This window comes from Eschrichtius robustus, chromosome 7 (genome assembly GCF_028021215.1).
Source record: "Eschrichtius robustus isolate mEscRob2 chromosome 7, mEscRob2.pri, whole genome shotgun sequence".
Taxonomy (NCBI): Eukaryota; Metazoa; Chordata; class Mammalia; order Artiodactyla; family Eschrichtiidae; genus Eschrichtius; species Eschrichtius robustus.
In genome coordinates, this window is record NC_090830.1 from 105,111,595 (window position 1) to 105,139,568 (window position 27,974).

The 27,974-nt window shown below is 36.6% G+C and overlaps 1 protein-coding gene across 4 annotated transcripts in view; it reads left to right on the top strand.

Moving 5' to 3' along the window:
* Positions 1 to 27,974, top strand: part of EXOC6 (exocyst complex component 6) — a 207,209-nt gene that overhangs the window by 163,628 nt on the left and 15,607 nt on the right. For all 4 annotated transcript variants that reach the window (XM_068548220.1, XM_068548217.1, XM_068548218.1 and 1 more), the window contains one exon: positions 8,949 to 9,022. In XM_068548220.1, coding sequence (XP_068404321.1) covers positions 8,949 to 9,022 — 74 coding nt within the window. The remainder of the gene's footprint in view (positions 1 to 8,948; positions 9,023 to 27,974) is intronic.

Sequence of the window (27,974 nt, forward strand, 5' to 3'; positions counted from 1 at the left end):
GTGAATGAGTAAATTTGATATGATTTAGGTGGTTAGAATCAGAGACTCACATAGTAGAAGAGACCCGAGTATGCATCCCATGGTTGGGGTGGGTGGTATGAAGAGGGAGAAAAAGAAAGAGAAAAGGAGAGGAAGGTGAAGAGGAGCGAGGAAAGAGAAGAGATTTAATCATCTAGGATAGATAGTTAAATTAAATTCAACATAGAATTTATAATTGTCAGCACCCAATGCAGAATGCTATGCTCATAGAGTATTTGTTGCATAAATGAACAAATTAACAAATCAGGAAGTCTCTATAATCTACATTTGCTTTTCTAGAGTTCTCCTAACTTTGTTATCAAAAAGTTAAGGCCAGGAACTTTCCTGGCAGGTCCAGTGGTTAAGACACCACACTTCCACTGCAGGGGGCATGGGTTTGATCCTTGGTCAGGGGGAACTAAGCTCCTGCCTGCCTCGTGGCGCAGCCATACGTACATACATACATACATAAATAAATAAATAAAATGCTGCCTCTTTAAAAAAAAAAGGTTTAAGGCCAATTGATGCTGCTGTAATTTTCTTCAAGACCATTCAACTTCTTGATATAGATATAACTGATCATTTATAAAAACTCTTCACGTATTTGATGACTATGTTTATTTTTATTTTGATAAATTTATTTTATTTATTTTTGGCTGCGTTGGGTCTTCATTGCTGCACATGGGCTTTCTCTAGCTGCAGTGAGCAGGGCCTACTCTTCGTTGTGGTGCGTGGGCTTCTCATTGCGGTGGCTTCTCTTGTTGCGGAGCACGGGCTCTAGGCACGCGGGCTTCAGTAGTTGTGGCGTGTCAGCTCAGTAGTTGTGGTGCACGGGCTTAGTTGCTCCGCGTCATGTGGTATCTTCCTGGACCAGGGATCGAACCTGTGTCTCCTGCATTGGCAGGCAGATTCTCAACCACTGCGCCACCAGCGAAGTCCCAGAAGTAGTAAAATTTAAGGCGAAGAGGAGTATGGTACTTTAGAGTCATGCATTAACTAATTACTTCATATCTACCAAGTACTTGGCATTTAGGGGATACAGTGGTAAACAAAACAGAAAAGGCCCTAACCCTCTTGGGGTTTAGGCCCAGTGGGGAGGCATTCATTATATGACTGCACTAATAAATATAAGTTGTTAAATTCTAGAAAAGTAGATGGTACTGTGACAGAGTATAAGAAGCAGACCTAATTTAGATAAAAGGTTGTATTGATTGAGAATATTAGGTAGGGCTTATGCATGAATGAAGTAGACATTTTTGGTTAACTTGACAGTAACCAATAGTACTACTATAACTGTGTGGTTGGAGAAGTCAGGAAGGCATTCCATTCGGAATTGCAAACGTAGTCCCCCACCCCTGAAAGCTACATTGAACCTTTAATCCTGTTACAGATTTTGTATAAGTTCAAGAGAAATCACTTCTTGGAGGAGCATTTGCCAAGCCTGGCATGAAGCTGATGTTCTAAATCTGTGTATGTGCTTTTGTTTTATTAAACACCTCTTATATATTGGGTCACAACAGAAGGCACCTTACAAACGCAGCAGTATAGAGGAAAAAATAAAAGTGTCTTCTTAAGTTCCTATAAAGGTATCTCAGAAATCCTTCACATCCCTAACAAAATAACATTTCCAAAGCAGAAGGCAATCAGAAGGATTTGAGGTACCCAGAATAGGTCTAGAATGTACTTTTTCATATATTCTACACAAATACCTAATTGAGGTTATCAACTCCTAAGAGTCTAACATCCTAAATTCATAAGCACTAGAAAAGCTCCAGGTTGAAGAGCACTGGTACCTTTTTCAATGATGATTTATTGAGAAATAGGTGAATCTCTAGGTTTGAAGGCCTTGGTCTTTTTGCAATTGGATAAAGGCTTAGCCCACCTCAAAAAAAAAAAAAGAGAAATAAAGTCTCTATAGATTTTTTTGTATGTATATGGCTATGACCCCAGGGCCTCTAATTCTAGCCTTGAAAAAGGTCCGTACCCCAAAATAAAAGGGTTCAGGCAAAATCATGTCGATGGTATGAGAGGATATTTGTCTTTTTTTTTTTTTTTAAGTGAGCTGGATGCTCTTTTATTATTTGCCTACTTGAATTTGTTCCTGGTTTTAATGGCATTTAGGGTATCAAATTTAGGCTGCTTTGCTCCTTTTCCAAGAAAGGGAGAGGAATAGATACTACCTTATATAAGAGTGGGGTGATGAATGTAGAGGGGCAGTTGGTTCTAGAGGCTTGCATTCCACTGCTACCAACCACATGTAACAGAATTTAACAGTCAAGAATTCTAACAAGACCCCTGACTCCCAGGCATGAGTTCTTCACCACCAGAAAAACCACTAGATGGTGCTCTTCGTCATCGCTTCTAATGACACATCTGGTCCACATAGAATACGTTGCTCAGCCAAAATTTGGGTTCTAACTAGCCAATTTAAATCTTCAGATCTAGTAAGAAATGGAATTATGAGAAATCTTTTCAATATGCAGACTGTTTTTATTTACAGTCATTTATTTAGTTATGAAATTATTCCATTTTATATGTCCTTGCCTTGTCATCCACAGGCAGTCTTGAGGTTTATTTAGCCTAGCCTCCTCACCCTCTTTTTCAATCTTTTGATCTATTTACTCTTCTGATTCCATGGGCACTTTTTCTCCCCCTTCCCAATTCTTCCTACCCTGTGTAAATGTTTTGCAAATAATCCACCTTACAGTAAAAATAACTGTCTGCCTAGGACAAGATTGTTCAAGGACTTATTCCCTCTGCATTTAATTTCAGATGTTTATATTTTCATGCCAGGATAAATACTTATAGCCTGACTTCTTAGCCATCTTTGTTCCCCCCATATAAATCCTGTACATCTGTGCATAGATCCTGAGGGCAGGAAGGGCATATTTTCCTGCTTAAGGTTTTGTTAGATTTACAAATAATTCATGTTTTTGCCTATAGATACTCTGTTCTCTTAAAACTTCATAGATTGCCAATTTGGAAGGGTTTTTTTTTGTCATTATAATCACAGCTTCTACAGTATGTATTAATTTTTACTTTCAGTTTTATCTAAATTAATTCAATCTTATCTTCTTCTCAGTTAGACTGATACAGCAAAATTTTACCTTCCCAATAAGGTGACGCCTTCCTCTCTACCTCCCTCTCTAATGTTATTTTATTTATTTTTAATTTTTAAATTTTTAAAATTTTAATTAATTAATTAATTTTTGGGCTGTGTTGGGTCTTTGTTGCTGCACACGGGCTTTCTCTAGTTGCAGTGAGCGGGGGCTACTCTTCGCTGCGGTGCATGGGCTTCTTATTTGTGGTGGCTTCTCATCGCGCAGCACGGGCTCTAGGTGTGCGGGCTTCAGTAGTTGCACCACGTGGGCTCAGTAGGTGTGGCTCGTGAGCTCTTGAGCGCAGGCTCAGTAGTTGTGGCGCAAAGCCCTAGTTGTTCCGCAGCATGTGGGATCTTCCTGGACCAGGGCTCGAACCCATGTCCCCTGCATTGGCAGGTGGATTCTTGACCACTGCGCCACCAGGGAAGTCCCTCTAATGTTACTTTACAGTATTTTTAAACTTGGAATCATTATTATTAAGTTCCATATTCTAGCAAAAAAATAAGAGGAAATGAATATATCATGAAGCTATTTTATTTTAAAAAAGAAATGGTCAGGGCTTCCCTGGTGGCTCAGTGGTTAAGAATCCGCCTGCCAATGCAGGGGACAGGGGTTTGAGCCCTGGTCCAGGAAGATCCCACATGCCGCGGAGCAACTAAGCCCATGTGCCACAACTACTGAGCCTGCGCTCTAGAGTCCCCGTGCGACAACTGCTGAAGCTTGCCTGCCTAGAGCCCGTGCTCCACAAGAGAAGCCACCGCAATGAGAAGCCCATGCACCACAACAAAGAGTAGCCCCCGCTCACTGCAACTAGAGAAAGCCCGCGCACAGCAACGAAGGTACAATCCAGACAAAAATAAAATAAATAAAATAAATTTATGAAAAAAAAAAACGGTCAAATAGGAGGCACTAAGAGAAAAAACCCCAAAGATTTTGACTTTCTTTAAAAAAAAAAAACTTTAGAAAGCCTGGAAACTACTTTAATTTTTTTAAATTTATTTATTTTTAACACTATTTTTAAAATAAATTTATTTATTTTTGGCTGTGCTGGGTCTTCGTTGCTGCACGCGGGCTTTCTTTTTAGTTGCAGCGAGTGGGGGCTACTCTTCGTTCCGATGCGCAGGCCTCTCATTGTGGTGGCTTCTCTTGTTGTGGAGCATGGGCTCTAGGGGCACAGGCTTCAGTAATTGCAGCACATGGGCTCAGTAGTTGTGGCTCACGGGCTCTAGAGCACAGGCTCAGTAGTTGTGGCACATGGGCCCAGCTGCTCTGCGGCACGTGGGATCTTCCCAGACCAGGGCTCAAACCTGTGTCCCCTGCACTGGCAGGCGGGCTCTTAACCACTGCGTCACCAGGGAAGCCCTGGAAACTATTTTAAAATATCTTATTGAAAGACCAAGATCAATGTGTGTTTTTAAAAAATACCCTTAATGGCATGACTAAATGACAAAGATATCATATTAGGAAGTAGGTATTATTAAATAAAAATAATAAAAAGTTGGCCCAAGGGAGGAGAACAAAGAAACCCCAAAATATGACAAATCATATAAAATTGAGAATCTGCTTGAGCCAAGAAGGAATCTGAAGACAAACTTAAAGCTATTCCAAAAATCAGTCATCAATTCTTTAAAAAGTTCAGAGATTGAAATCTACCTCTAGAATTATTGGGACCATATTAGTATAAATGAATTATTTGTATTATTATTTATTCATTCAACACATTTACTGAATATCTCTTGTACACCAGGCACAGAGTATGTAAAGGTTAAAGAAAAAAAATCTCTATTTCCTGTGAGCTTCGTGTTTAGTGGAAGAACTCACAGTTTAGTTTCGGCTGAAGGAAATATTTGGAGTATTCTTACCCACACTCAATTATTTTGAAATAAATACACTAAATATGCACACAGTGTTCTAGATTTACACTGTCTAGTAGTCATATGCGACTATTCAATTAAAATTAAATAAAACTAAAAATTCAGTTCAGCTCAGATATAGAACATTTCTGTTACTGGAGGAAGTTCTGCTGGACAACATCATTCTAGATCTAATCAATAAGCTAGAGAACGTAGCAATTACCAGGATTGGATGGCATCCCCTTAGAATTTCTTTGTTCATTTGTTCAGTTTTCCTTCATTCACTTAAGAAACTTTTATTGCCTACTCATTATGTATCAGGCATTATACTAGGTGATCAGGATATAAAAATGGAAGTATATTTCCTACACTCAGGGTGTTCATGGTCTGGTGGGAAAACCCAGACAGATAAACAATTATAAGATAGCAAAATGGGTAGTATAGTTAGGCTGTGTACAGAAGTTGCAGGGAGATCACAGAGGAGGGACCTAACCCAGCCTGCAGGGTAATGGAAGTCTTCCACGGAAGATGTAGATTGAATGGAAGGATAAGTAAGAGTTACCCAATGGAAAAGAAGAGGAAGGATCCTCCAGGCAGAAGGATCAAAGGTACTCGGTAAGAGACTGTGGCATATACAAGGAAGTGCAGATGGTTTGGAATGGAAGGAGTTTAAGGTGCCCCTAGGAAGGTGGTAAGAGATGAGGCTAGAGAGATAGGCAAAGGCCAGGTTATAAAGGATCTTACTTGTCCTGCTTCATTGTGAAGGTGATGGGGAACCACTGAAAGGTGTTAAACTGTGAAGTGGCACAAATCACATTTACATCTTACTGGGAGAAGTAGATGGAAGGGTGGCACACAAGAAGCAGAGAGACCAGATAGGAATGTATTTTAGTAATGCAAGCAAGAAATGATGATAGCTTGAACTGAGGTAGAGACAGATTCAGACTGAAGATATTGTATAGGATAAAACCAACAGGATTGACTGCATTTGAGTTTTAAAGAAGTAAAGGAAAGAATATGAAGCCTCCTATCCCTAAAAAATATTTGAGAAAAGACCTGAGAGCTATAAACTAGTGAATTTCACTTCCGTATTGGTTAGGTTCTTAGAAGAGATGGCGTAAAAGATGAGAGGCTTAATACTTAATCAGATTCTGGATCAATGAATTGAATGTCAGGAAATCTAAATTAGCTATGTGATCCTGGGCAAATCACTTCAATTTTAATTTTTCTGCCCTATAAAATGAAGAACTCGGTGAGTTTTAAACTGAGCCTTCAGAGGACTGTTGGAGATATTTCAAAGGGGGGTGTCTCTTCTAGCTGCAAGATTTAGTGATCCATCATCTGCATGCCCTGTTTACTAAGATAAATTATTATGACGATTAAAGAAGATGGTACATGAGAAAGTGCTTTGTAAGCTATAAAGTGCTATGTAAATTTATGGTACTATTATAATTTTGACTCTAAGCTCTTTGGATTAATGCCAAGCAATGGGGCTTATTAAACTATAGTATCTTATATAGGAACTGAGAGAGAAGAAAAATGACAGATTATTTTCAGTGTAAAAACATTCTGGAAGATTAAGTGCATAATAATCGAAGTATAATTGAAATTGAGCTGATTTTTATGCCTGATATATAAAGTAAGTCTCTCTGTATTATAGGAAGTCTTTATGTGTGTATGTATGTGGTGATGGTAGAAGCTGAGCTAACATATACAGCCTTGATTAGAGACCATTAGGGGATTCAAGTTAATTGTTACTTGGAAACAGTAGCCTAAGACTTGCCACGAAAGCCAATGAAATGCTGGATGGTCTTAAGAAAAGTACTTTTTAGATTAAAAAAAAAGAAAATCTTTACTTTTAATAAGCTATTAGAATTTTGCTTGTTATTTTTCACTTAAGATCTCATGTTACTAAAAAGAGGCAATTCAATTATCTGGGCAATGGTTGGGGGTGATGGAGTTGCCACAGTATGAAAGTATTCTACTTTTCATTGTATGAAAAGACAGTGATGTGAGTAAATTATAGTAAACAATGAAAAGTATGGTTAGATTTGCTGAATGAATCTTAGTTTTCTGGAAATAGGGGGTCTGAGAAAGGTGAATGCAGTCACCTATCTAATGGCCATAGCTACTTAGTACCCAGCATAGAACCAAGAAGTAAGAAGGAAAATGGTGTAACTCTGAGTAACTGAAAGGTACATATACTCAAAGGCATATATAAACTCATTCACCTTACTTGTGGGAGAGGCCCATGCTCAGGCTGTATTTGCTCTTATTTTAGATACTATTCTAGTAATTGATTAGCTGACTTACCCACTCAAGAAGATTAAAGATAACATAATAAGAGATGAGTGAGAGAGGAGGGAGTAAGAATTTATATTAAAACTGTAAGAGAGAAGGCAGAAAAATTATAAAAGATAGACACAAGAACTCAACACAGCATTCTGAGCTATTTAATGTAATAGAAAACAGCTGTTAATACTGTAGCAGCCCTGGGAATTTATTGTATTGTATAGAATAAAAAGTGTTCTTAATGGTTATCAATGAAGAGAATTAAGAAAAGTTTATATAGTGTCTAGTATTCTAAAAAAAAAGATAGGGAAAGTATTATGATGCAGTTTAAAATTTTATCAAAAAATGCTTACATTGAAAAAAAGTTTTGATGCTTAAAGCAAAAATTATCATTAACTTAAAAACAACATCAACAAAAAAAACTTAATTTGAATTCTTCATTCTCCAAAAATGCCAAATTAATTAAGCTGTGCTAGGCTTTCATATATTTATTGTTTTTAGATGTTGATTTTTGAGCCTTTCTAAACTATATTTCACACAGAATATACTAAAGTTAAGAATTGTATTTGTTATTCCAAGATCTATATAGGCTAACATTGTAAGTGGTTCCTAAAATACTGGCTCAGATAAATTCACAAATGGAAAATCTATAATACCCTCTAAGAAAACTCAGATATTAATGGGGAAGGAGAGTGGTGGCAGGCGTTCATATTCTTACCAGAGAAGCATGTGTGTAAAATGATAGGGTCTTTTTTATGAGCCACAAGGCTTTTGTTTTCAAAATAACTAGTATTGAGATTGTCTTCAACTAACTAAACAAAGCTATGTTACTAGTATTAAATTTTTGTAAGTACAAAGTTGTTGAAAGGGATTCCCTGGTGGTCCAGTGGTTAGGATAGGCGCTTTCACTGCGGTGGCCCTGCTTTAATCCCTGGTTGGGGAACTAAGATCCTGCAAGCCGTGTGGCGTGGACAAAAAAAAAAAGGTTGTTGAAAAATATCTTTCAAAATATTTTTCGTCTAAAGATATTAAGAAATCTGTCTTAAGAAATCTATTTTGTCTTAAGATGTCTCTTAGTTTTTAAAGAGGTGGGATTCCTTTATGGAAAAAAAATTATTTAAAAAAAATGAACAGGCATTCCTGCATCATCCTCATTTTGCTACTTTGAACATTTTACCTGCTGTAAAATGTAAAACTGCATGTAAAGCTGACTTCTTACATGGCTGCCTATTACCGCTGTTAGCTAGAGTAGGATTTGTATAGAGCATATTCTGTAACAAAGCAGATGTTTTGAAATATGTTGACAACCGTGCAATTGGTATAGTTTCAAAATGCTTCTATAATCATTCACTTAAGGCTAAAAAGAGTCAGAAAACTTTTCTTGATTGAAGTATATTACTACCCTTGAACTTTTACAAAAGTTAAATGGATAACCATTTAAAATTTATTGTAATTAAGGATTAGAGTAATTAAATGGCAGATTGGAAGTTTAAAATTATTAAAATATTTGTGGTAATGGGTGTGGAGAACATTCTCAGTGGTGAAAATTGAAGGTTATAAATAGTCTTCATTTGAAATGATTACTTGTAAATATTATAATACATTTGTAATGAGTAGAAATTAATTTAGTGGTTAAACCCTTGTAGATTTTGCAATCTGTTTTTATTCTTTTTTTTTTAAATAGTGTTTGCCAGCTCTGAGCCCGTGCCAGGATTCCAAGGGGATACTCTGCAGCTAGCATTCATTGACCTCAGACAAGTAAGATGTAATAATGTACTTCTCATTTATTGGTTTCAACCTCTCACCTTTTTTTTCTTTTTAATGCTACAGGAATGCTTGTTTGCCTTGAAACAACTTTTCTTTAGAAAAGTGCTTCTTTGATAACTATGTATTTGGTCCTTCTTTTGAACCTATACCCATTCAGTGTCTCAACTTCATGGGGCATTCTTATTGGTGAATATTTAACTTAGTTATTACTTGCAAAGCACATGAATAAATAAAAACTTTATACTTTGGTTTAATAACACTTGAAGTTTAAGTTATTTCTTAATGATTTCATGGTCGTATATGAAAATTGGTAGTATAACATTAGTTTTAGGACCCAAGTTAAATGTAAATTATTACAACCTAGAAAGGAACCCCTTGCTTAAAATGTTGTCAGTGTAAAGAATGTTGTTTTTATAGTTTTTCTGTATGCTTCCAGAAAGAAGGATAAAACTAATTTTTAAAGGTAATTAATTATACATTTATGTAATTCTTTTCTAGTCACATAACTCTAAGTATAATAACAAATATGATTTTTAAATTTCTTCTATTCAGTTTACTCTTTAACTTCTCTGTCATTTTCTTTATTTTCTTCATATTACCTTTTTCCATCTCCCTCATAATTTTGCTTCTTATTCCTTTCTTCTTCTTTCCTCCTCCTCCTTTTTCTTTTTCTTTCTTAATCATAGGATTAAGGAGCTTAATAAAGCTGAGAGGCACAAGAGTGTGGAGGAGGGGTAGATCCAAGTTAGAGGGCTTAGGAGTGCTAGGATTGACAACAGGCGTGACTGCTGCCCTTGGCAAGAAGAGCCACATGGAGATGGAATTAAAAGAAAGTCACTGTGATATCAGTCTATTAATGGTCCCATCCCCTTTGAGGGATGGAGATAACTGGAGATGGGGCTCCACCACTGGTATGAATAGACTCTTCCACAGTGATGTTTGGAACAGGAGCAGTGTGAGCAGTTAAAGAGCTCTGATTTTAATAAATGTTTGAACACAGAGCTGCTTTTTCTAATTCCAAGCCAGTGTTCAATAAGTATTTATGAAATGCTAAGTACTGATTATTTGGAGAGAGGAGATATGGTTGAAATAGACACAAAAGTAATATAAGAGACAGTTTCATCCTTATGGAGCCTAACAATCCTTTAGAGAAGCACAATACCCACAAACTGGCTAGGAATACGTACGAGACAGTGAGTCGTGTGGAAATAACTGGTATTTCAAGTCAAGTTTAGAAGAAAATTGAAAAAGCTGTTCTGTCTCTCAATTATAATCTGTAAAGCACTGAACATATTTATGAAATATTTTCATAACATAAATATGAAATAACCTAAATATTTTCATAACCTAAATAAATATGAAAATGTATTCATATTTATTTCTGTTTACAATTGGTGCTCATGTATTATGCCAAACAAGAAACACTATTATGAGTGACCTAGACCTACAGATGGTTAGCTTTACTAAGTTAAGGGGAAGATAGTAGAAAATGAAGAAAGTGGATTCTGAACTCCCATTTCAGTTTATTAGAAGATATTCTTACTATTGAAGGTAGATCCATTTTCTTTACAAGGAGTTATCTCTGTTGCTGTTCTGTTGCCCCTAATAAGATGATATAGAAAACTGAGTCCTTTACCAAGTTGGAAATAGGTTTGGTGGTATATTCATTTCCAAATTAGGTTATGACCACTTACATGAATATGTTCTCCAATCCAAAGAATATGTGATTCGAGGATAGCTCCCATTATATACAAATAATCTGTTCACAGAAAATTTGAAATTTTTTGTTTGCTATTTTCTCAGTTTTGTATGAATTTTTATGCTGTTAACTAGCTTGTAATCTCATTGTAGGATTGTAGATGGGATCACATAATTTAAAAAAATTTTTTATTAGAGTATAGTTGATTTACAATGTTGTGTTAGTTTCAGGTGTACAGCAAAGTGATTCAGTTATACATACAAATATATTTATTCTTTTTCAGATTCTTTTCTCATATAGATTATCACAGAATATTGAGTAGAGTTCCCTGTGCTATACAGTAGGTCCTTGTTGGTTATCTATCTTGTATATAGTAGTGTGTGTATGTTTATCTCAAGCTCCTGATTTATCCCTTCCCGCAACGTTTCCCCTTTGGTAACCATAAGTTTGTTTCTGATATCTGTAAGTCTGTTTCTGTTTTGTAAATAAGTTCATTTGTATCATTTTTTGAAAATTAGATTCCACATATGAGTGATATCATATGATATTTGTCTTTCTCTAGCTTACTTCACTTCATATGATATTCTCTAGGTCCATCCATGTTGCTGTAGGATCACATAATTTATAAAGCTCTTGGCAAAGATTCTGTTCCTTGATTTGTCCAGATAGGTAGTTGGTTCAAAGCAGATTAAAACTCTGATCCCAGGTACTTTCTTCCTTCAAACACAATCATCATTTGACAGCAAAGAAATCCTCTTTACAAGCATATAGCTCACTAGGGAATTGTTATGAAGGCAGACTTATAAATATTAATAAACATCTCAAATCTTTTTGGTTGATTTACTTATCAAGTAGTGCACTTAGAGGCATTAAGTCCTGATTGACATTTCCTCATCAAGGTAATTTCTTTTTTTTTTTTTTTTTTAATACTTACTTATTTATTTATGGCTGCATTGGGTCTTCGTTGCTGCGCATGGGCTTTCTCTACTTGCGGTGAGCGGAGGCTACTCTTCGTTGCAGCACATGGGCTTCTCATTGCAGTGGCTTCTCTTGTTGTGGAGCATGGGCTCTAGGCACGTGGGCTTCAGTAGTTGTGGCACGTGGGCTCAGTAGTTGTGGCTCGTGGGCTCTGGAGCGGAGGCTCAGTAGTTGTGGCGCACGGGCTTAGTGGCTCCGTGGCATGTGGGATCTTCCTGGACCAGGGCTCGAACCCATGTCCCCTGCATTGGCAGGCGGGCGGATACTTAACCACTGCAAGGTAATTTCTTTAAGAGACTTAAGTGAATAAAAAAGTCTATTATGAAACATTTAGAATTCTGAAATCTATTATGACAAGTATATAGAACTGTTAAAATAAAAGATTTATATAGAAATAACTAGTTAATATAAAACACAGTTTTAAAGTATGGTAGTTAGCATGCAGTGGAAGTGAGTAGTGGATAGAAAATTTTGATGAGCTAATTTTTGACGTATTAATTTTTCTAGTCTTAAAAGAGGCTTAAAATTATTTTCTCTGATTATTAATGTTAAAATTTAATTATGCTCTCTTCTTGTACTTTTGTATTCTAAAATAAGAAGAGGGACTTCCCTGGTGGCGCAGTGGTTAAGAACCTGCCTGCCAGTGCAGGGGACACGGGTTCGAGCCCTGGTTCGGGAAGATCCCACATGCCACGGAGCAACTAAGCCCGTGCGCCACAACTACTGAGCCTGTGCTCTAGAGTCCACAAGCCACACTACTGAGCCTGCAGTCTAGTGTCCACGAGCCACAACTACTGAAGCCCGCGTGCAGCAGTGAAGACCCAACGCAGCCAAAAATAATAAATAAATAAATAAACAAGAAGATGCAACTAATTCTTTTTTTTTTTAATATTTATTTATTTATTTATTTTTGGCTGCGTTGGGTCGTTGTTGCTGTGCGTGGGCTCTCTGTAGTTGCAGTGAGCAGGAGCTACTCTTTGTTGCAGTGCACGGGCTTCTCATTGCGGTGGCTTCTCTTGCTGCGGAGCACGGGCTGTAGGTGCACAGGCTTCAGTAGTTGTGGCGTATGGGCTTAGTTGCTCTGCGGCATGTGGGATCTTCCCGGACCAGGGCTCAAACCTGTGTCCCCTGCATTGGCAGGTGGATTCTTAACCACTGCGCCGCCAGGGAAGTCCCGATGCAACTAATTCTTGTCTTCAGCTACTGGACCGCTGTGATATAACTTAAATTTTATGATTTGAGAGGCCTGGATTTAATAATTTGATAATGATAGTTATTTTTCACCTATATTTGTTTTTCAAATTAACTTACAAACAGTTTAGTGGTGAAATGCCAAGTATGGGAATTGGCCAAAAATAAAATTTATTTTGAAAACTTTAATCTCGTATGAGGTGGTGTAATGTTTTTTATCAGTATCAGTGATTATTTAAGTAAGGATACCTTAAGTTTCAGTAGTGTTTCTATGTTCCTGACTTCATAAAGATATTTCATGGCAGCATATTATTTTAACACTTTTATGTGAAGTAGTATATCACCAAACATAAAGAGGGTGCTAACACTTTTATTTACATTTCAGTTGAATTTCTGCACTTTTCCTTTTTTTTTTTTTCCTGGTCTGTGATCCATTTCTGTCTTAATAGGGCAGCTGACAGTTCTTTTCAAGTATACTTAGAAAGGCAAAAAAGCCCTTTTCATAGTACTTATAAGGGGTCATGCTTCTGTTTTTTAGTTTGAATTTGATACTGCTTCATGACTTGCTGGGTATGAAAGATTAGGAAGTAGGTCTAGTGGTCAAATTTTACCTGCCCACCCGGACTTTGCCCTGAGGTCAAACTCCTGATATTTGCTGTTCTGAATAGAGGAGTTGATGACAAGTATGAGCTGATACAAGAGGAAAGTTAGAACCATATCAAAGCTGAAGGCAAGAGAATTGGGACTCAGTGAGAGACTGTAGCTAAAAGATGGATCATCAGAATTGCCCTCTTCTAAAGAAAAGGAAATAGCTGACCTGTGAGTGAAAAGACTTTATCATCCTGCCAATCACATGCTTGCTAATGGAAGCCAGTTATCTCAACAACATTTTAAGACCTACTGCCCCAATAGACAATGTGGAGGATTAGCAGTACTGGTACTGCATTATGTGAGTGTACTACTTCACTCAGTTTTAAACGTGCCGTTTGAACATGATTTGTCTGTGTATACTTTTTTTTATAAGTAAAGCCTACCACCCTTCTACCCCCAGTTCTGAAATGAAGTCACTAAATGGTGAAGGACTTCGGTATACTTACTTGTATCTGTTTTCTTTCACAAAGACCATCCCTTTTGTTAAATGTAATCTTTCAAATGGATTTCAAAAGAATTTCAAAATATGTAAAATTCTTTTGACAATGTATGAAAACCTTAAAATTTTTAAACTTTTTATTATAAGACTCTTTGTATAATGTATAGTATTCAGTGATACTTTTTAAAATAACTCATTCTTAATACATAGCAAGATTTCAGTAAATATCACTGGAGAGTGAGGTGTCCCATATAAATGAATTTCCCAGGAAGCTAAAGATTAGGTTTTTTTGTTTTTGTTTTTTAAATTTTATTTATTTTTGGCTGCGTCGGGTCTTCATTGCTGCGCACGGACCTTCTCTAGCTGTGGTGAGCAGGGGCTATTCTTCTTTGCAGTGCGCAGGCTTCTCACCGTGGTAGCTTCTCCCGCTGCGGAGCATGGGCTCCAGGGCACGCGGGCTTCAGTAGTTGTGGCTCGCGGGCTCTAGAGCACATGCTCAGTGGTTGTGGTACACAGGCTCAGCTGCTCCACGGCATGTGGGATCTTCCCAGACCAGGGATGAAACGCGTGTCCTCTGCATTGGCAGGCGGATTCTTAACCGCTGCACCACCAGGAAAGTCCACTAAAGATTAGTTTTTAATCACCAAAACTTTTAAAATGTAGCCAATTTAGCGGGAAACTTTAAAAATATATCTCTCACTTTCATAGCTTCTTATTGAGCATAATTCTCACAGTAGACTGAGCATCCATGGCTCACTAATAATCCTAATACTAAATCCTCTTTACCTGGTCCTATTTCACTTTGTGATAAATTAGACTGGCAAGATATTATTGCGGCATTTGACAATATCTTGATAATCCTTCAGACGATATGGAGAGGTTGAGGTTGGTTGGATGATAATGCAATTAGGTAGGTTTGAAGCTAATAAAACAGTTTCTTCCCTAAAGAATGTTGGCTGATATATCTTTTCACCCTATATTTTCCTGAAGTGTCTTTCCAGGAACACTGATTTCTCAAGATGAGAAAAGATTTCTTTAAAAAAGATTCCAAGTCAGCTAAGTTTGGGAAACACTTTATACTCTAATCCCCTCTTAGAGACTTAACCATGTGCATTAGAATTGTAAGAACTGAGAAATGGTGCGGTAAACCTAAACTCATCACAGAACACATCCCTTACTAATTTTGGCTTGTATTATATGAAATATACTTTGGGAAATGCTGCTTTAAGTCAAGATTCTGGCAGCACCCTATAGATGTCTGTCTTTGACGGTTTGGGATCAACATATTTTTTAAATGATGACTTGGATAAATACATAGAAGAAATATGAATTATTTGTATAGATTACACAAAGCTAGAAGAGTTACCTAAGATGATAGAAGACAAAATCAAAGTGCTCTCAGTAGTCTTGAGTGATAAGCCAAAGCCAAAAAAGTTAAATTTAGCAAGAAAAATATTAAGTGCTGTATTTAATTTTTTTTAATTAAATTTTTAAAAATACAGGATATAGGAAATCTGACTTACATTATGAAAAAGACCTGGTCATTTTAGTTAACTCCAAATGAACCAACAGTGTGCTGGGAATTCTTAGACTACACTAACGAAAGTGTGGTATTTGGGTTAGACCACTGTGCTTTGGGGCTGTTAAGACTGTGCATGATGGTATGGACACTCACAAATTGGAGAGCACATAAGAGAGAACTACAAAGGTAATGAGTGATCAGATACCTTGTCATATGAAGAGCCTTTTAAAAATCTGGGAATAAAGACCCTCCCTGGCGGACCAGTGGTTAAGAGTCCTCACTTCCACTGCAGGGGGTACAGGTTCGATCCCTGGTTGGGGAACTAAGATCCCATATGCTGCACAGCTAAAAAAAAAAAAAAAAAAAAAAAAAAAAAATTGGGAATATATAGTCTAAAGCCTTAGCGAGGTATGCCTTTGTAGTGCAAATCAAATATGTGGTTCTTATTAGCTTATATATGAGTCATTTTCTTTTTCTATACCATTTTCTTCTGCCTGTTACAACCCTGTGCCATAAAAATTACAATTTTTCTTTCTCTATCTACAATTAGATTCCGTTTTCAAGTATTTTATTTCAGGCAAAATAGGGAAAAGAGGAGTGATCATTCCTCTGAACTATATTTAGAGAATTTGAGAGAGAATTCGAATTGTGCAAAATATATATGGATCTCATAGCACTTTTCAAATAAATGTTTTATTGAAATATAACATACATTCAGGCAAATCATACTATTGCTGACTTTTGACAAAGTAAATACATCTCTGTAACACCCATATCAGGAAAAAGAACTTGACCAGTAAGTACCTCAAAAGAGACCCCTACCCCTCACTGCACTTCTCCCTCTCGAAGGATGACAACTATTGTTACTTCTAACACCACAGATAAATTTTGTCTGATTTTGAACTTTGTATACATGGAATCATGCAGTATTAACTTTCTTTTTTTAATTTAATTTTATTTATTTTGTATACAGCAGGTTCTTATTAGTTGTCTATTTTATACATATTACTGTATATATGTCAATCCCAATCTCCCAGTTCAACCAACCACCACCACCCCTGACCCCAATATTAACTTTTTGGTTCTGCCGTCTTTTGCTCAATATTATGTTTGTGAAATTTATCCATGTTTTTACATGTAGCTATGGTTCATTCATTCCCTTTGCTGTGTAGTCTACCATTATATAAATATACCATAATTTATACATTCTACTATTGATGGACATATGAATTGATTCCAGTTTTATTGTTACAAATGGAGCTAACATGACATTCTTTTGCATGTCTTTTGGTGAACAGACACATTTTTGTTGAGGTATTTACCTAGGAGTGGAATTGCTGAGTCAGGGGGGTAGGTATATGATCAGTTTTAATAGACTCTGTGAAGCAGTTTTCCAAAGCAAGAATACTAGTTCGTACTTCAGCCAGCAGTGTAGAAGAGTTGTTGTTGCTCTGCATCCTTGGTATCACTTGATATTAGTTGTCTCTTCCTTTTCAGCCATTCCAGGGAGTATACAATAGTTTTGCATTGTGGTTTTAATCTGCGTTTTCCTTGATGACTTATAAAATTGAACTCCTTTTCATTTATTTATTGTCTGTTTGAATATCCTCCTTTGTGAATAAACTTTTCAGGTTTTTTGTCATTTTTTTCTATTGGATTGTCTGCTTCTTAATGATTTCCAGAAGTTCTTTGTATATTCTGAATATGAGTCCTTCCTTTGTCAAACGTGTGTATTGCAAGTATCTTCTCCTGCTCTGTGGCTTGTCTGTTCACTCTTAGTGGTGGCTTTTGATGAATAAAAGCTCATAATTTTAATGAAATCCAATTTATCATTTTTTCCTTCATGATTAGTTCTTTTTAATGTCCAGTTTAAGAAGTCTTTGCCTTCGCCTGAAATTATAAATGTTTTTTTCTAAAAGCTTTATTGTTTTACTGTTCATATTTAGGTTTACAATCCATCTGGAATTGATTTTTGTGCATGGTATGGGGTGTAAGGTTCAAGATTCATTTTGTTCCACATGGTTATGCAATTGACCCAGCACCATTTATTGAAAAGAATTGGCTCTCATAGCATTTTTTAAAATAAATTTATTTGTTTTTATTTTTGGCTGCGTTGGGTCTTTGTTGGAGCACGTGGGCTTTCTCTAGTTGCGGGGGGGCTACTCTTCGTTGCGGTGCGCAGGCTTCTCATTGCGGTGGCTTCTCTGGCTGCGGAGCACGGGCTCTAGGCACGCGGGCTTCAGTAGTTGTGGCACACGGGCTCAGTAGTTGTGCTTGCGGGCTCTAGAGTGCAGGCTCAGTAGTTGTGGCACACGGGCTTAGTTGCTCCGCAGCATGTGGGATCTTCCCGGACCAGGGCTTGAACCCGTCTTCCTTGCATTGGCAGACGGATTCTTAACCACTGCGCCACCAGGGAAGTCCCTCTCGTAGCATTTTAATGTAAAATAGTTATAAAACACAAGACTTTGAAACATAAATGATATGTGCTTCTAATATACAAGTAAAATGGTTTCTGTTGTCCCCCAGCTAACTGTATGCCTATATTTCATGATTCATGCCATTCCCCATTAGCAAATTAGTTATCGGGTTGAGGTTTTAAAATAGCAGCCTAACTATACCCCCACCACATCAAAGGTATTTTTAAAAATAAAGCAATTCTAGAGCAAGTGTTCATAACAATTCAGGTAACATAAAAGAGAAAAGCTAAGCTACAAGCCTATGAAGACAAGAATCATGCCTCTTTTGTTCACTACCACACATGTATTGCTTAACCCTATTCCTGACACACAGTAAACAATCAATAAATGTTGAATAAGTGAATGCAAATTACTCAGCTATATTCAAAAATATTTTTGGTGTACAGAAACACCTTATTTGGAATTGGGATATTACATGTAAGTTAATGTTCCATGTAAAGAAACATACTTTAAAAGCAGTAAAAATTTTTTAATTTCAGTTATTTTTGATGGGAGTATTTCTAAAAATACATGACACATTTCTCTGCCTTCTCAAGTAAACATGTAAGCATTACAAACATTTCTTGATTTACCTTGGTCATCATTAGGGATACCAAAATAATAATATGTTATTTCTAAGAAATGTTGTCATTGCTCCAAACTCAACTGTTCTTCTATGGATAAAGAAATATTTTGAACAGGGGAATTATAGGAATTTAGACAAAGGCAGTATATGCCTTAATTGAGTGATCAGCAATGACTAAATATAGAGCAGAACTTAAATAAAGCAGCATGTCCTAAACTTCTGTTATTTGGAACAGTGAGTCATGAAGAAAGTAAATTATAGACGAATAATTTTAGGAAATCCTGAATATTGTGTTCCTCTCTTGTAAATTCACAATTTCATTAGCACATTGAAGGCTTTGAGAAGTCCTATAATAGAGGTGTATCCCCTTTTTCCCCCCAAACCTGTTTGAGTACTAAATACTTTTCAAAAAAAAAATCTCTTACTATCCTGCAAATCAGTGTTCTATGACACACAGTTTGAAAACACTGAATTATGTGGACCACTATTGCACTGCATTACTCTGTGGATTCCTAGAACTATGTTCTGGTTAAAACATAGGGCTCTGAAAGCAAAAAGATAAGCCTTTCAGTAGATAGATGAAATTTAAATGTTAAAATACAAATAATACAAAAGTGATGAAAATAGTAGAAAGTTTTCAAAAATAATTTGTTGAACTTCCTCTCTTTTAAAACATTCAGACGATTTTATGAAGGATGGTAATTACTAGAGGATTAATGCTGCTTAGATTCAGTAAACCAGTCAGTCAGTCATACAGAATAACTTGTTTTTAAGAAGCATGACACAGTAACACAGGATTGCTTGTGAAGAATGAAGAGATTAAAGGGGGAAATTAAAATACCAGCTCATATGGAGTTCAGATCCTACCAGTTGTCAGATTCCTTAGTGAGTCATCAAGGCTGTTGTTACTGAGCCACAGTACGCATACTTGGAGAGAAATAAAGAATATATTTGCTACGTTTCCCCTCCCCCTTACTAATACACTGTAAATGAGATGGGAAAATTTTGGAAGAGATATTTTGATAAAATAATCAAGGTAAGTTCCATATTTTGTTTGTTATAAAGAGCATCTCCTAGTATTAAATACATTTGAAGTGACTTTTTTCGAGATAACTGCACCTTTCCTTAAGAGAGAAAACCTAATACCTTCCAAAATAAGAATCTTAAAACAAAGCCAAAACGTCACAAAGAAGATAGTATTACTACTTAGTGGTACTAAAAACATGATGAAAAAACTTCAAAGTCCTTTAGAACTTACAGAAATTTTTTGCCTAGATGGTTTACACGTTAACTTAGCTGTAAGCACCTTCAGATACAAAAAGAGAAGGGGTAGGGGAACAAAAGCTGCTTTGTTCAGTTTGCCTCTTTTACCTGTCACCAAGTCCTCCCTAACAGGCAAAGGAGGAGTTGTACACCTAAAAAAACTCTTTTACCTCCCATCACTTCTTTGATCCGACATAATTTAAAGAATATATTTTTAAAAAGTCATTTTGTGACCTGATACATGCATCTTTTTATTAATGTACGTACCCAGGGAAGATTCTCTGTGTCCCAGAAGAGTCAATGGGCCATTCTGAATATTAAGCCAATTCTTTTTAGTTTTTTTTTTTTTTTAACTTTATCAATTTTTGGAACTTGACTATCCATATCCTGATCCAATATGATCTCATATAGTTGGAACAAAAGTATAGTATATGCCATTTTTTAAAAAGGCAACCCATAAAACTACTTCAGATCTGTTTTCTTATTTATGTATGTCATCAACACACATGCCATTTTCTTTCATGATAAATTCCAAATCTGGGCTTCTCAGTACCATATGCTACATGAGGAGACTAAGCAGCCATTAGCTGTGACTACTGCTCATTTGACTTCTCTGATATCCTACCACTTTGTAGAGAGATCTGTTAGGAATGATTTGTAGCTTTTTATTGGTTTTTTTTTTTCCTTCAACGTTCAACTCCATGAGCAGGAATCGGTTATAACATAGATTGCATTGCATAAAGGTCCTTAAGTGCCTTTAGATCAGAGGTTCTAACCTGGGGATCACGGGTTGGTTTTAGGAGGCTTATGCAAAATTTTGTCTATATGTGCATATTTCTGAGAAGAAGGTCCAATTTTTTAATAGATTCACAAAGGCTTCATATATGACCTAACAACAGTTATCTCACCATCACTGCTCTAGGGAAACTGAAAGCTATCCAGATGAAGCCAGATCACAAAGAGCTGTCCCATTTCCAGAGATGTCTTTATTTATTAAACAAATATTTGAGCACCTGCTCTGGGCACTCTTTTAAGTGCTGGTGATACAGTGGTGAACAAGATAGGCAAGATCCCTGCTCTTAAAACTTGTTTTGTTGGAGGGAGATCCATAACAAACAATGATAATTTCAAATAGCTTTATATAGAATTTCAAATACATTTAGATTCTGTGAGAAAAATAAAACTGGTTAACGTCAATAGTGACTGGGAGTTAGTGGACCACTTCAGATTGGGTTGTCAGGGTAAACCTCTTTAAGGAGTAGATATCTGAATGAAATTAGGAGATATGGGGAAATAGTATTCCTGGCAGAGGGAGGAGCAAATGAAAAGTCCTAAGGTGCTGTCAGGGAAGAGAAAGTATGGCTATAGTGTGTAGTGAGCAAGGGAAGAGAGGTGCAAATGAAATTGGGAAGGTTATCAGAGCCAAGTCACGTAGGACCTTGAGGGCCTTGTTAAGGAGTTTGGAATGTTATGTATGATGGGAAACCATTCAAGGATTTTAGGCAGGTTAGTATCATCCTCTGACTTGCATTTTAAAAAGATTATGCTGGCTATTCTAAGGAGAATAGATTGAAAAGGGCCAAAATTAGAATCAGGAAGAACAGTTAGATGATTATTTTGGTAGTCTAGGGTATAGATGATTGATTGCTATTACTTAATTACTGATGCTGTGGTTCACTATATTTCACCGTAGCTTCTTCATGTAGACTCAGAGGTTTCTGTTTTCAATATGAGAAATGGTTGAATTTATCCACAGCAACTAGTTTGTTTTTATCTCAAAATACTGTGAGTTATCCAACTAATTATATTTTCTTCTTCATTATGGAGCTAGAATACTCATATATATATATAGGATAGCATCACGTGCATTTTGTATACTAACCTTATCTTCTCTCCTGACTTCACTTTCTCTTGGCCCTGACTTTTCTCAGTTATTAAGCTGTATTTATCTTGCATGTATTTTTGTAAGTTGCTTTAAGATGCCTTTGGAACAAGGCAGTGTATAAGTAAATTAAACATTTGTTAGCGGAATCCTAGAACTGTTTGTAGTAAAAGGCATTATGTATGGGTGGATTTTCATTTATTGCTTCATTTACTAATTCATTTATTCAAGAAATGTTTATTGAGTGCCTTATGTAGCCAGCCGCTGGGGAAACAGAATTGAACAGTAGACAATAAAATAAGAGCTAGACAATAAAATAAGAGCTAGAGAGATGAGTTAGTTGGTATCAAAGAAGATAAAGTTGGAGATAAACATGACTATTAGATTCAGAAAGATATCTTGGCTGAAAGGATGGAAATTAAGGAGTGTAGAGAGAAAGCCACTGAAGAATCCAAATGGTGTGTTGAGGAGGACATTATCGTGTAGGAAATCAGGAAGTAGGATGGATTCCTGCTTCTCTTAATAACTACCGTGTGCTGTTGGGAAACTATTGCCTGAACTATTTCAACTATATATTTTAATGATTTAATGAAATCTGTGTGGGAAAATGGTGTATAATTTACTTCGGGGAGAGATCTTTTTCATGGCATGCTTAAGCTTTGTTGTTAAAGTCAGTGAATTGTGTGAAATTTGCATTGCAGGTGTCATTAGTTGATTGAGTCAGAAGTTACCATCTCTTTGTGTATACCGTGCTTCATCTGGGTGATGGCAAGGCTTGTGTGCCAGATCTGTATCATGTTAAATTATGAGGAGCATAGTTCCTTCTAACAATATAGCTTAATAAGGGAAGTACCCTGGGAACCCACTTCCTTGTTCTCATTATCCTCCTCGCCTAATTTCTTCTACACTTTTATATACATAGTCAGACAGTCTCTCTCTAACATGCCCCCAAATGGTTATAAAATTTAGGAAAGAAGTTCAGATGCACTTCACCAGAGAAAGATAGGAGAAACCTGATAAATATATACTTGAATTTGACTCAAACTGAACAACTTTGGATTCTGCCTAAAGGGACATGAACGAGCCTTGTAAGTTACGAAGGAATTGTTAGGCCATAATTCTTGCCTTGGAGACTGGGCGTCTGCCAAGACTTTACTTTGAAATTTCTGTCTTCTGTTACTAATCTTAAGGCATCATAACATACAATTCTTTCGCCACTAGTCCAGTTTATTCTTTTATGATGAGGAAGAAGGCACTTTTAAATAACAATTATTTCCACTATAATTAAACAAATCTTCTTTTGTTTGCATTGTATTTGTTACTATATTGTGTACACACTCTGCTTGCTTAAACATGCCCCTGTGACTACTTCACAGGAACTTTCTTTAGAAGTTTTAAAGTCTTTGACTTCTTAAAGTATTAATGGGATTTGCCAAAGCTGTAGTATCCAACTGCTTGACTAGATATGATAGCAGGACAACAAGCTTGTTCACACAGCTCCTCCAGCAAGCGTTTTTTCCTTAGACAATCCTAAATTCATTTGAAGTGCCAAAGAATTAAAGGAAGACGTTTTGAGGTTTACTCCTGAATATGACAAGATCAGACATCTCACAAAGTTTACCTTAAGGTCCAGATATTAGAAAAGTATGCTGCCCTTTGGGAGAGCTTAGATTAGGAAGGATTAGGCTGTACCTAAATGACTTTTGCTTTTCAGTGTCATAATTCTGGTGCCTTACAGTTTATGTGCTTAACTAGGTATGTAATTTATGCTTATACCTTCTTCAGTTATTGATATAAATTTTGAACTTAGATTTTTGTGATTATTTTAAGGTAAAGGTTTAGAGCTGTTTTGTAGTTTGGAAAATTACCTTCTAAATGATTTTTTGAAAACAGGGGAAGAAAATCAAACACACACCATAATAATTACAAAAATGATACATGCTCACAGTTCTTTTTGTTTTTTTTTTTAAGTAATTACAGACTCTCTCAAGAAGTTACAAATATAGTTGAGAGACATCCTTTGTATACTTCACCCAGCTTCCCCCAATGGTAATTTTTTGTATAGTTACCTACAATTATAAAAATCAGGAAATTAACATTGCATGCTTCCTGTTTAAAACACACAGAAAAATCTAACATGAAGAAGTGTATAAAAGGAAAGCTCTCATTTTTTCCTCCTCTTCAACCTCTCAGAATCATTGGTGTGTTTCCCAATAGACTTTTAAAAATGTACATTTAAACACACACACGTGCACCCACTTGTGTGCACACATGTAGAATTCTTTGCTTCAGGGGGGACATGGATCATATATGCTATAATTTACATTTTTCATGCAACGCTACATGATTTCATATTGGTAAATATGGCTCTACTTTACTCTTTTTCACTTCTTCGTAACATTCTATCATATGAAGATGCCACAGTTTATTAAACAAGTTCTCTTTTGTTGGACATTAAGGAGTCTCCAGTTTTTCTTTCTTTTTTTTTTTTTAATATTTATTTATGTATTTATTTGGCTGCATCGGGTCTTGGTTGCGGCATGCGAGATCTTTTGTTGCGGCACATAGGCTTCTCTCTAGTTGTGGCTCACGGGCTCTGGAGCACGGGCTCAGTAGTTGTGGCACGTGGGCTTAGGTGCACCACGGCATGTGGGATCTTAGTTCCCCAACCAGGGATCAAACCCGTGTCCCCTGCATTGGAAGGCAGATTCTTAACCACCAGACCGCCAGGGAAGTCCCTCCAGTTTCTCTACATATAAGTAATGCTGCAGTTAATATCCCTAGGCATCTATATTGAGCAATAGAGTAAGTATTTCTACAGCCCTTTGGAAGTGGAATTACTGGGTACTGCCAAAATAATGCTCAAAAAAGTTATACCAATCAGAATTATTTTTAAGAGAAATGCTTAGTTAGCAAATACGACAAAAAACGAAATTAACAGATTTATGGGGAAAAATAATTTGTGTAATTGTGCATTTGGGCAAATAGGGAATATTCCTTATCTATAAGTGTTATAGTATGATTAATTTTGAGGTAAATTTTCAATGTGTTACAAAAGGAGTGAGTCTGTCTCCATAGACTGGGAATTATAAGCCAGTGCATAATGTAAATAGAGGTAGTCCCAAATTTAAATGTTTTTAATCATTGATATTCTTGCTATTTTTTTCACTGATAGGGATAGGTTAAAATTTTTAGAATAGTCTGCCAGTAATAAAGAATAGTGATATTCTGGCTTTTAATAAATATTATACATCCATTAATTATTAGATATAAAATCAGTATTTGACACTTTCCAAAAGGGAACTTTATCCTTCCTCTCAAAATTAATTCACATTTTTGCCAAAATTCCCATTATTCATTTATAAGAAATAATATTTTTCTCTAATATTTTTTCTTTTATTAAATAGAAATGTTTCTCTTTTTTTAATATAAATTTATTTATTTTATTTATTTATTTTTGGCTGCGTTGGGTCTTCGTTACTGCGTGCAGGCTTTCTCTAGTTGCGGTGAGCGGGGGGCTACCCTTCGTTGCGGTGCGCAGGCTTCTCATCGCGGTGGCTTCTCTTGTTGTGGAGCACGGGCTCTAGGCACACAGGCTTCAGTAATTATGGCTCGCGGGCTCAGTAGTTGTGGCTCATGGGCTCTAGACTGCAGGCTCAGTAGTTGTGGCGCATGGGCTTAGTTGCTCTGTGGCACGTGGGATCTTCCCTGACCAGGGCTCGAACCCGTGTCCCCTGCATTGGCAGGCAGATTCTTAATCACTGTGCCACCAGGGAAGCCAGAAATGTTTCTCTTTTAAATTATAGATTTCTTTGAGTTGTGAGGATAATTTATGAGAAGTTTAAATATTTAAATGCTTTGTCAGAAAGATAGTAATAATGTAGTTTGTTTCACATACTAGTGAATATTATAACCAGAAACACCATATTCACTGTTATGATCTTTTTGCTACATATAACAAAATTACCTGGATTGCCCATACTATATGTGCTATATCTAATGTGAAATCTTACAGCAGTGTTCTAAAAAACCTTACCAAGCATTCTTTTTGAAAGCAGATAGGTTATACATACAAATAAAAAGAAATCCTGTGTAAATTAAGCCATCCTAAATAAGTTGTTTAAGCACTTAATTTATAAATTGAGGAAATTAGTTTTTAATCCTGCTTCACATACACATTTGAACAAGACAATCTCTCTGAAACTTGGTTTCTCCTTTTATAAAGTATAGAAAAGCCTCCACTTCACTGGAATGAGATGTTCAAGTGAAAAGTTATACACAAATGTGATTAATGGTCTGAAATAGAGATAAAGAAAAATTAACAGTTAGGTGATTTGTGAACTTTGTGTAAAGACTATCAGGATCCACTAGGTAATCTATGTGTGAAAGAGTCCCAGAGTCAGGCTGTGTTTGTGCAAAGCTTTTCTAGTGGTTTAAATTAGAAGCTTTTACATGTACGTTAATTTCTCTGCTTTTCCTTTATGGCTGTGTTTTGTCACAGAAAAGACACAGTCCTTAAACTTTTGCTTCTCAAAGTGTTCTATGAAACGTAATTTAGTTCAGTTCAACAAACTTTTATTGAGTATCCTAAAGGAGAAGTAAGACAGATTACCATGCCCTTGAAGGACTCATAATTTTGTTGGAAAGTGAGAACAGACATAACCCCCAAATTAGGTATATGTACGTATTCCAAACTTTAGGAAGTTCTCAGTTATCTATAGAGCCGCCCATCCTCAAATTTAGATGGCTCGGGGAACTCAACACTGCTAACATTCAGCTAGCACTTGGAAGGGACGCATTCCGCTGTTATATGTTTATAAAACTGTGTATTAAAATAAATTTAGATTAGTGCATTTTAGGTCAATAGTGACTACGTAAGAGCCAAGTGGATAATATAGTCATGATGAAAATTTTTGCTAATGTATATTGAAAGGATGGGATTGCTGAAGGGATTATTTGATTTGAGAATTAATCATTATAGTATTTTTGCCTGAACGTCCTTCTTAGGTATACATTACAGTGCTTAGTTAGTACTTAATGTTAAGTTACAGTTTAGTCCCTAAAGTGTTTTACAATTTATAGTTCTTTATCTTTGACTCTTGTGTTTTCTTAAATGTCACATCATCTTCCAATTACCTTCGGTCTGTGACTCAATGATTTTCATGGTCATGAAATCCTAAGACTTGAGAATTAGAAGGGATTTCAGAAAATCTAACCAGAGCTCCTAGAAGCTCTCCCCTTAACCAGGACCCTTGCTGCTGCTCCAGATGTCTTGAGATAGCCCACATTAAAACAGAGGCCTCTCTGCCCTTTTGAAAACTTCATGGCAGCGTTCACCATTTCTTCCTGAGTCTTGGTCAGACATTGTCATTTCTGGCACCTCCCAACCATGCATCCCTCCTTCTAGACGATTAAATATTTGATGGCTCAATAAAGTTAGGTACTTTCTCCCTTCTCTTTCCACTTACTTTCTCCATCCCTTCCCACCTCCCAACCTTTTTCCTGTCTCTTCCCTCATTGTTTTGTTTGCTCTGTACCTTTTCACTTTTTCTAGCCCCTTTACACCTTCATTCCAATGTAAATGGCCCTACAGCTTTTACTGTGGGGCAGAATGTTTCCTCTGCCTCCTTGTTGTAGAATTCTGAGAGTACTGCTAAGCCCATAGCCCTCTCTAGTGGTAGCCATGCGTTCTTCCACGGGCTGCACTGTGTGAAGGAGAGATTGTTGTTCTCCTAGTTCCCCATTTCTATTTATAGAGCCATTGTTCTTCCACTCTTGCGTGAAAGCTCCAGCCCCTTTAAGCCTCCTTCACTCCTCTCTATCACCCTCAATCTCTCGCTGTTGCTTTTACAATCAAACAGTTTATCTGTATTCACTCTCATCCTCACTTTCCCTCCTTCAGACTCAGATGATAGGTAGCCATTTTATTCAAGGCTCTCTCATCTTCTTATGCCCTTGATGCCATCTTTTTTTATGGGACTTTGTTTCATTACTCCTCTACCTTTCCTCTGCTTTATCCTTTTCCTAACTACCTTGGCCTAAAAACATGTTCAGATCTTTCCTATCTGAGAGAAGGAAAGAGAGAATAAGAGTATTTTCTTCTTCTTTTTTTTGGCTGCCCTGTGCTGCAGTCAGGATCTTAGTTCCCCAGATCCGTGACCAGCGATTGAACCTGTGCCCCCTGCATTGGGAGTGTGGAGCCTTAACCACTGGACTGCCAGGGAAGTTCAAGAGTATCTTCTCTAGTCTCATTCTAGCTATTTCCAATCTCTTTTT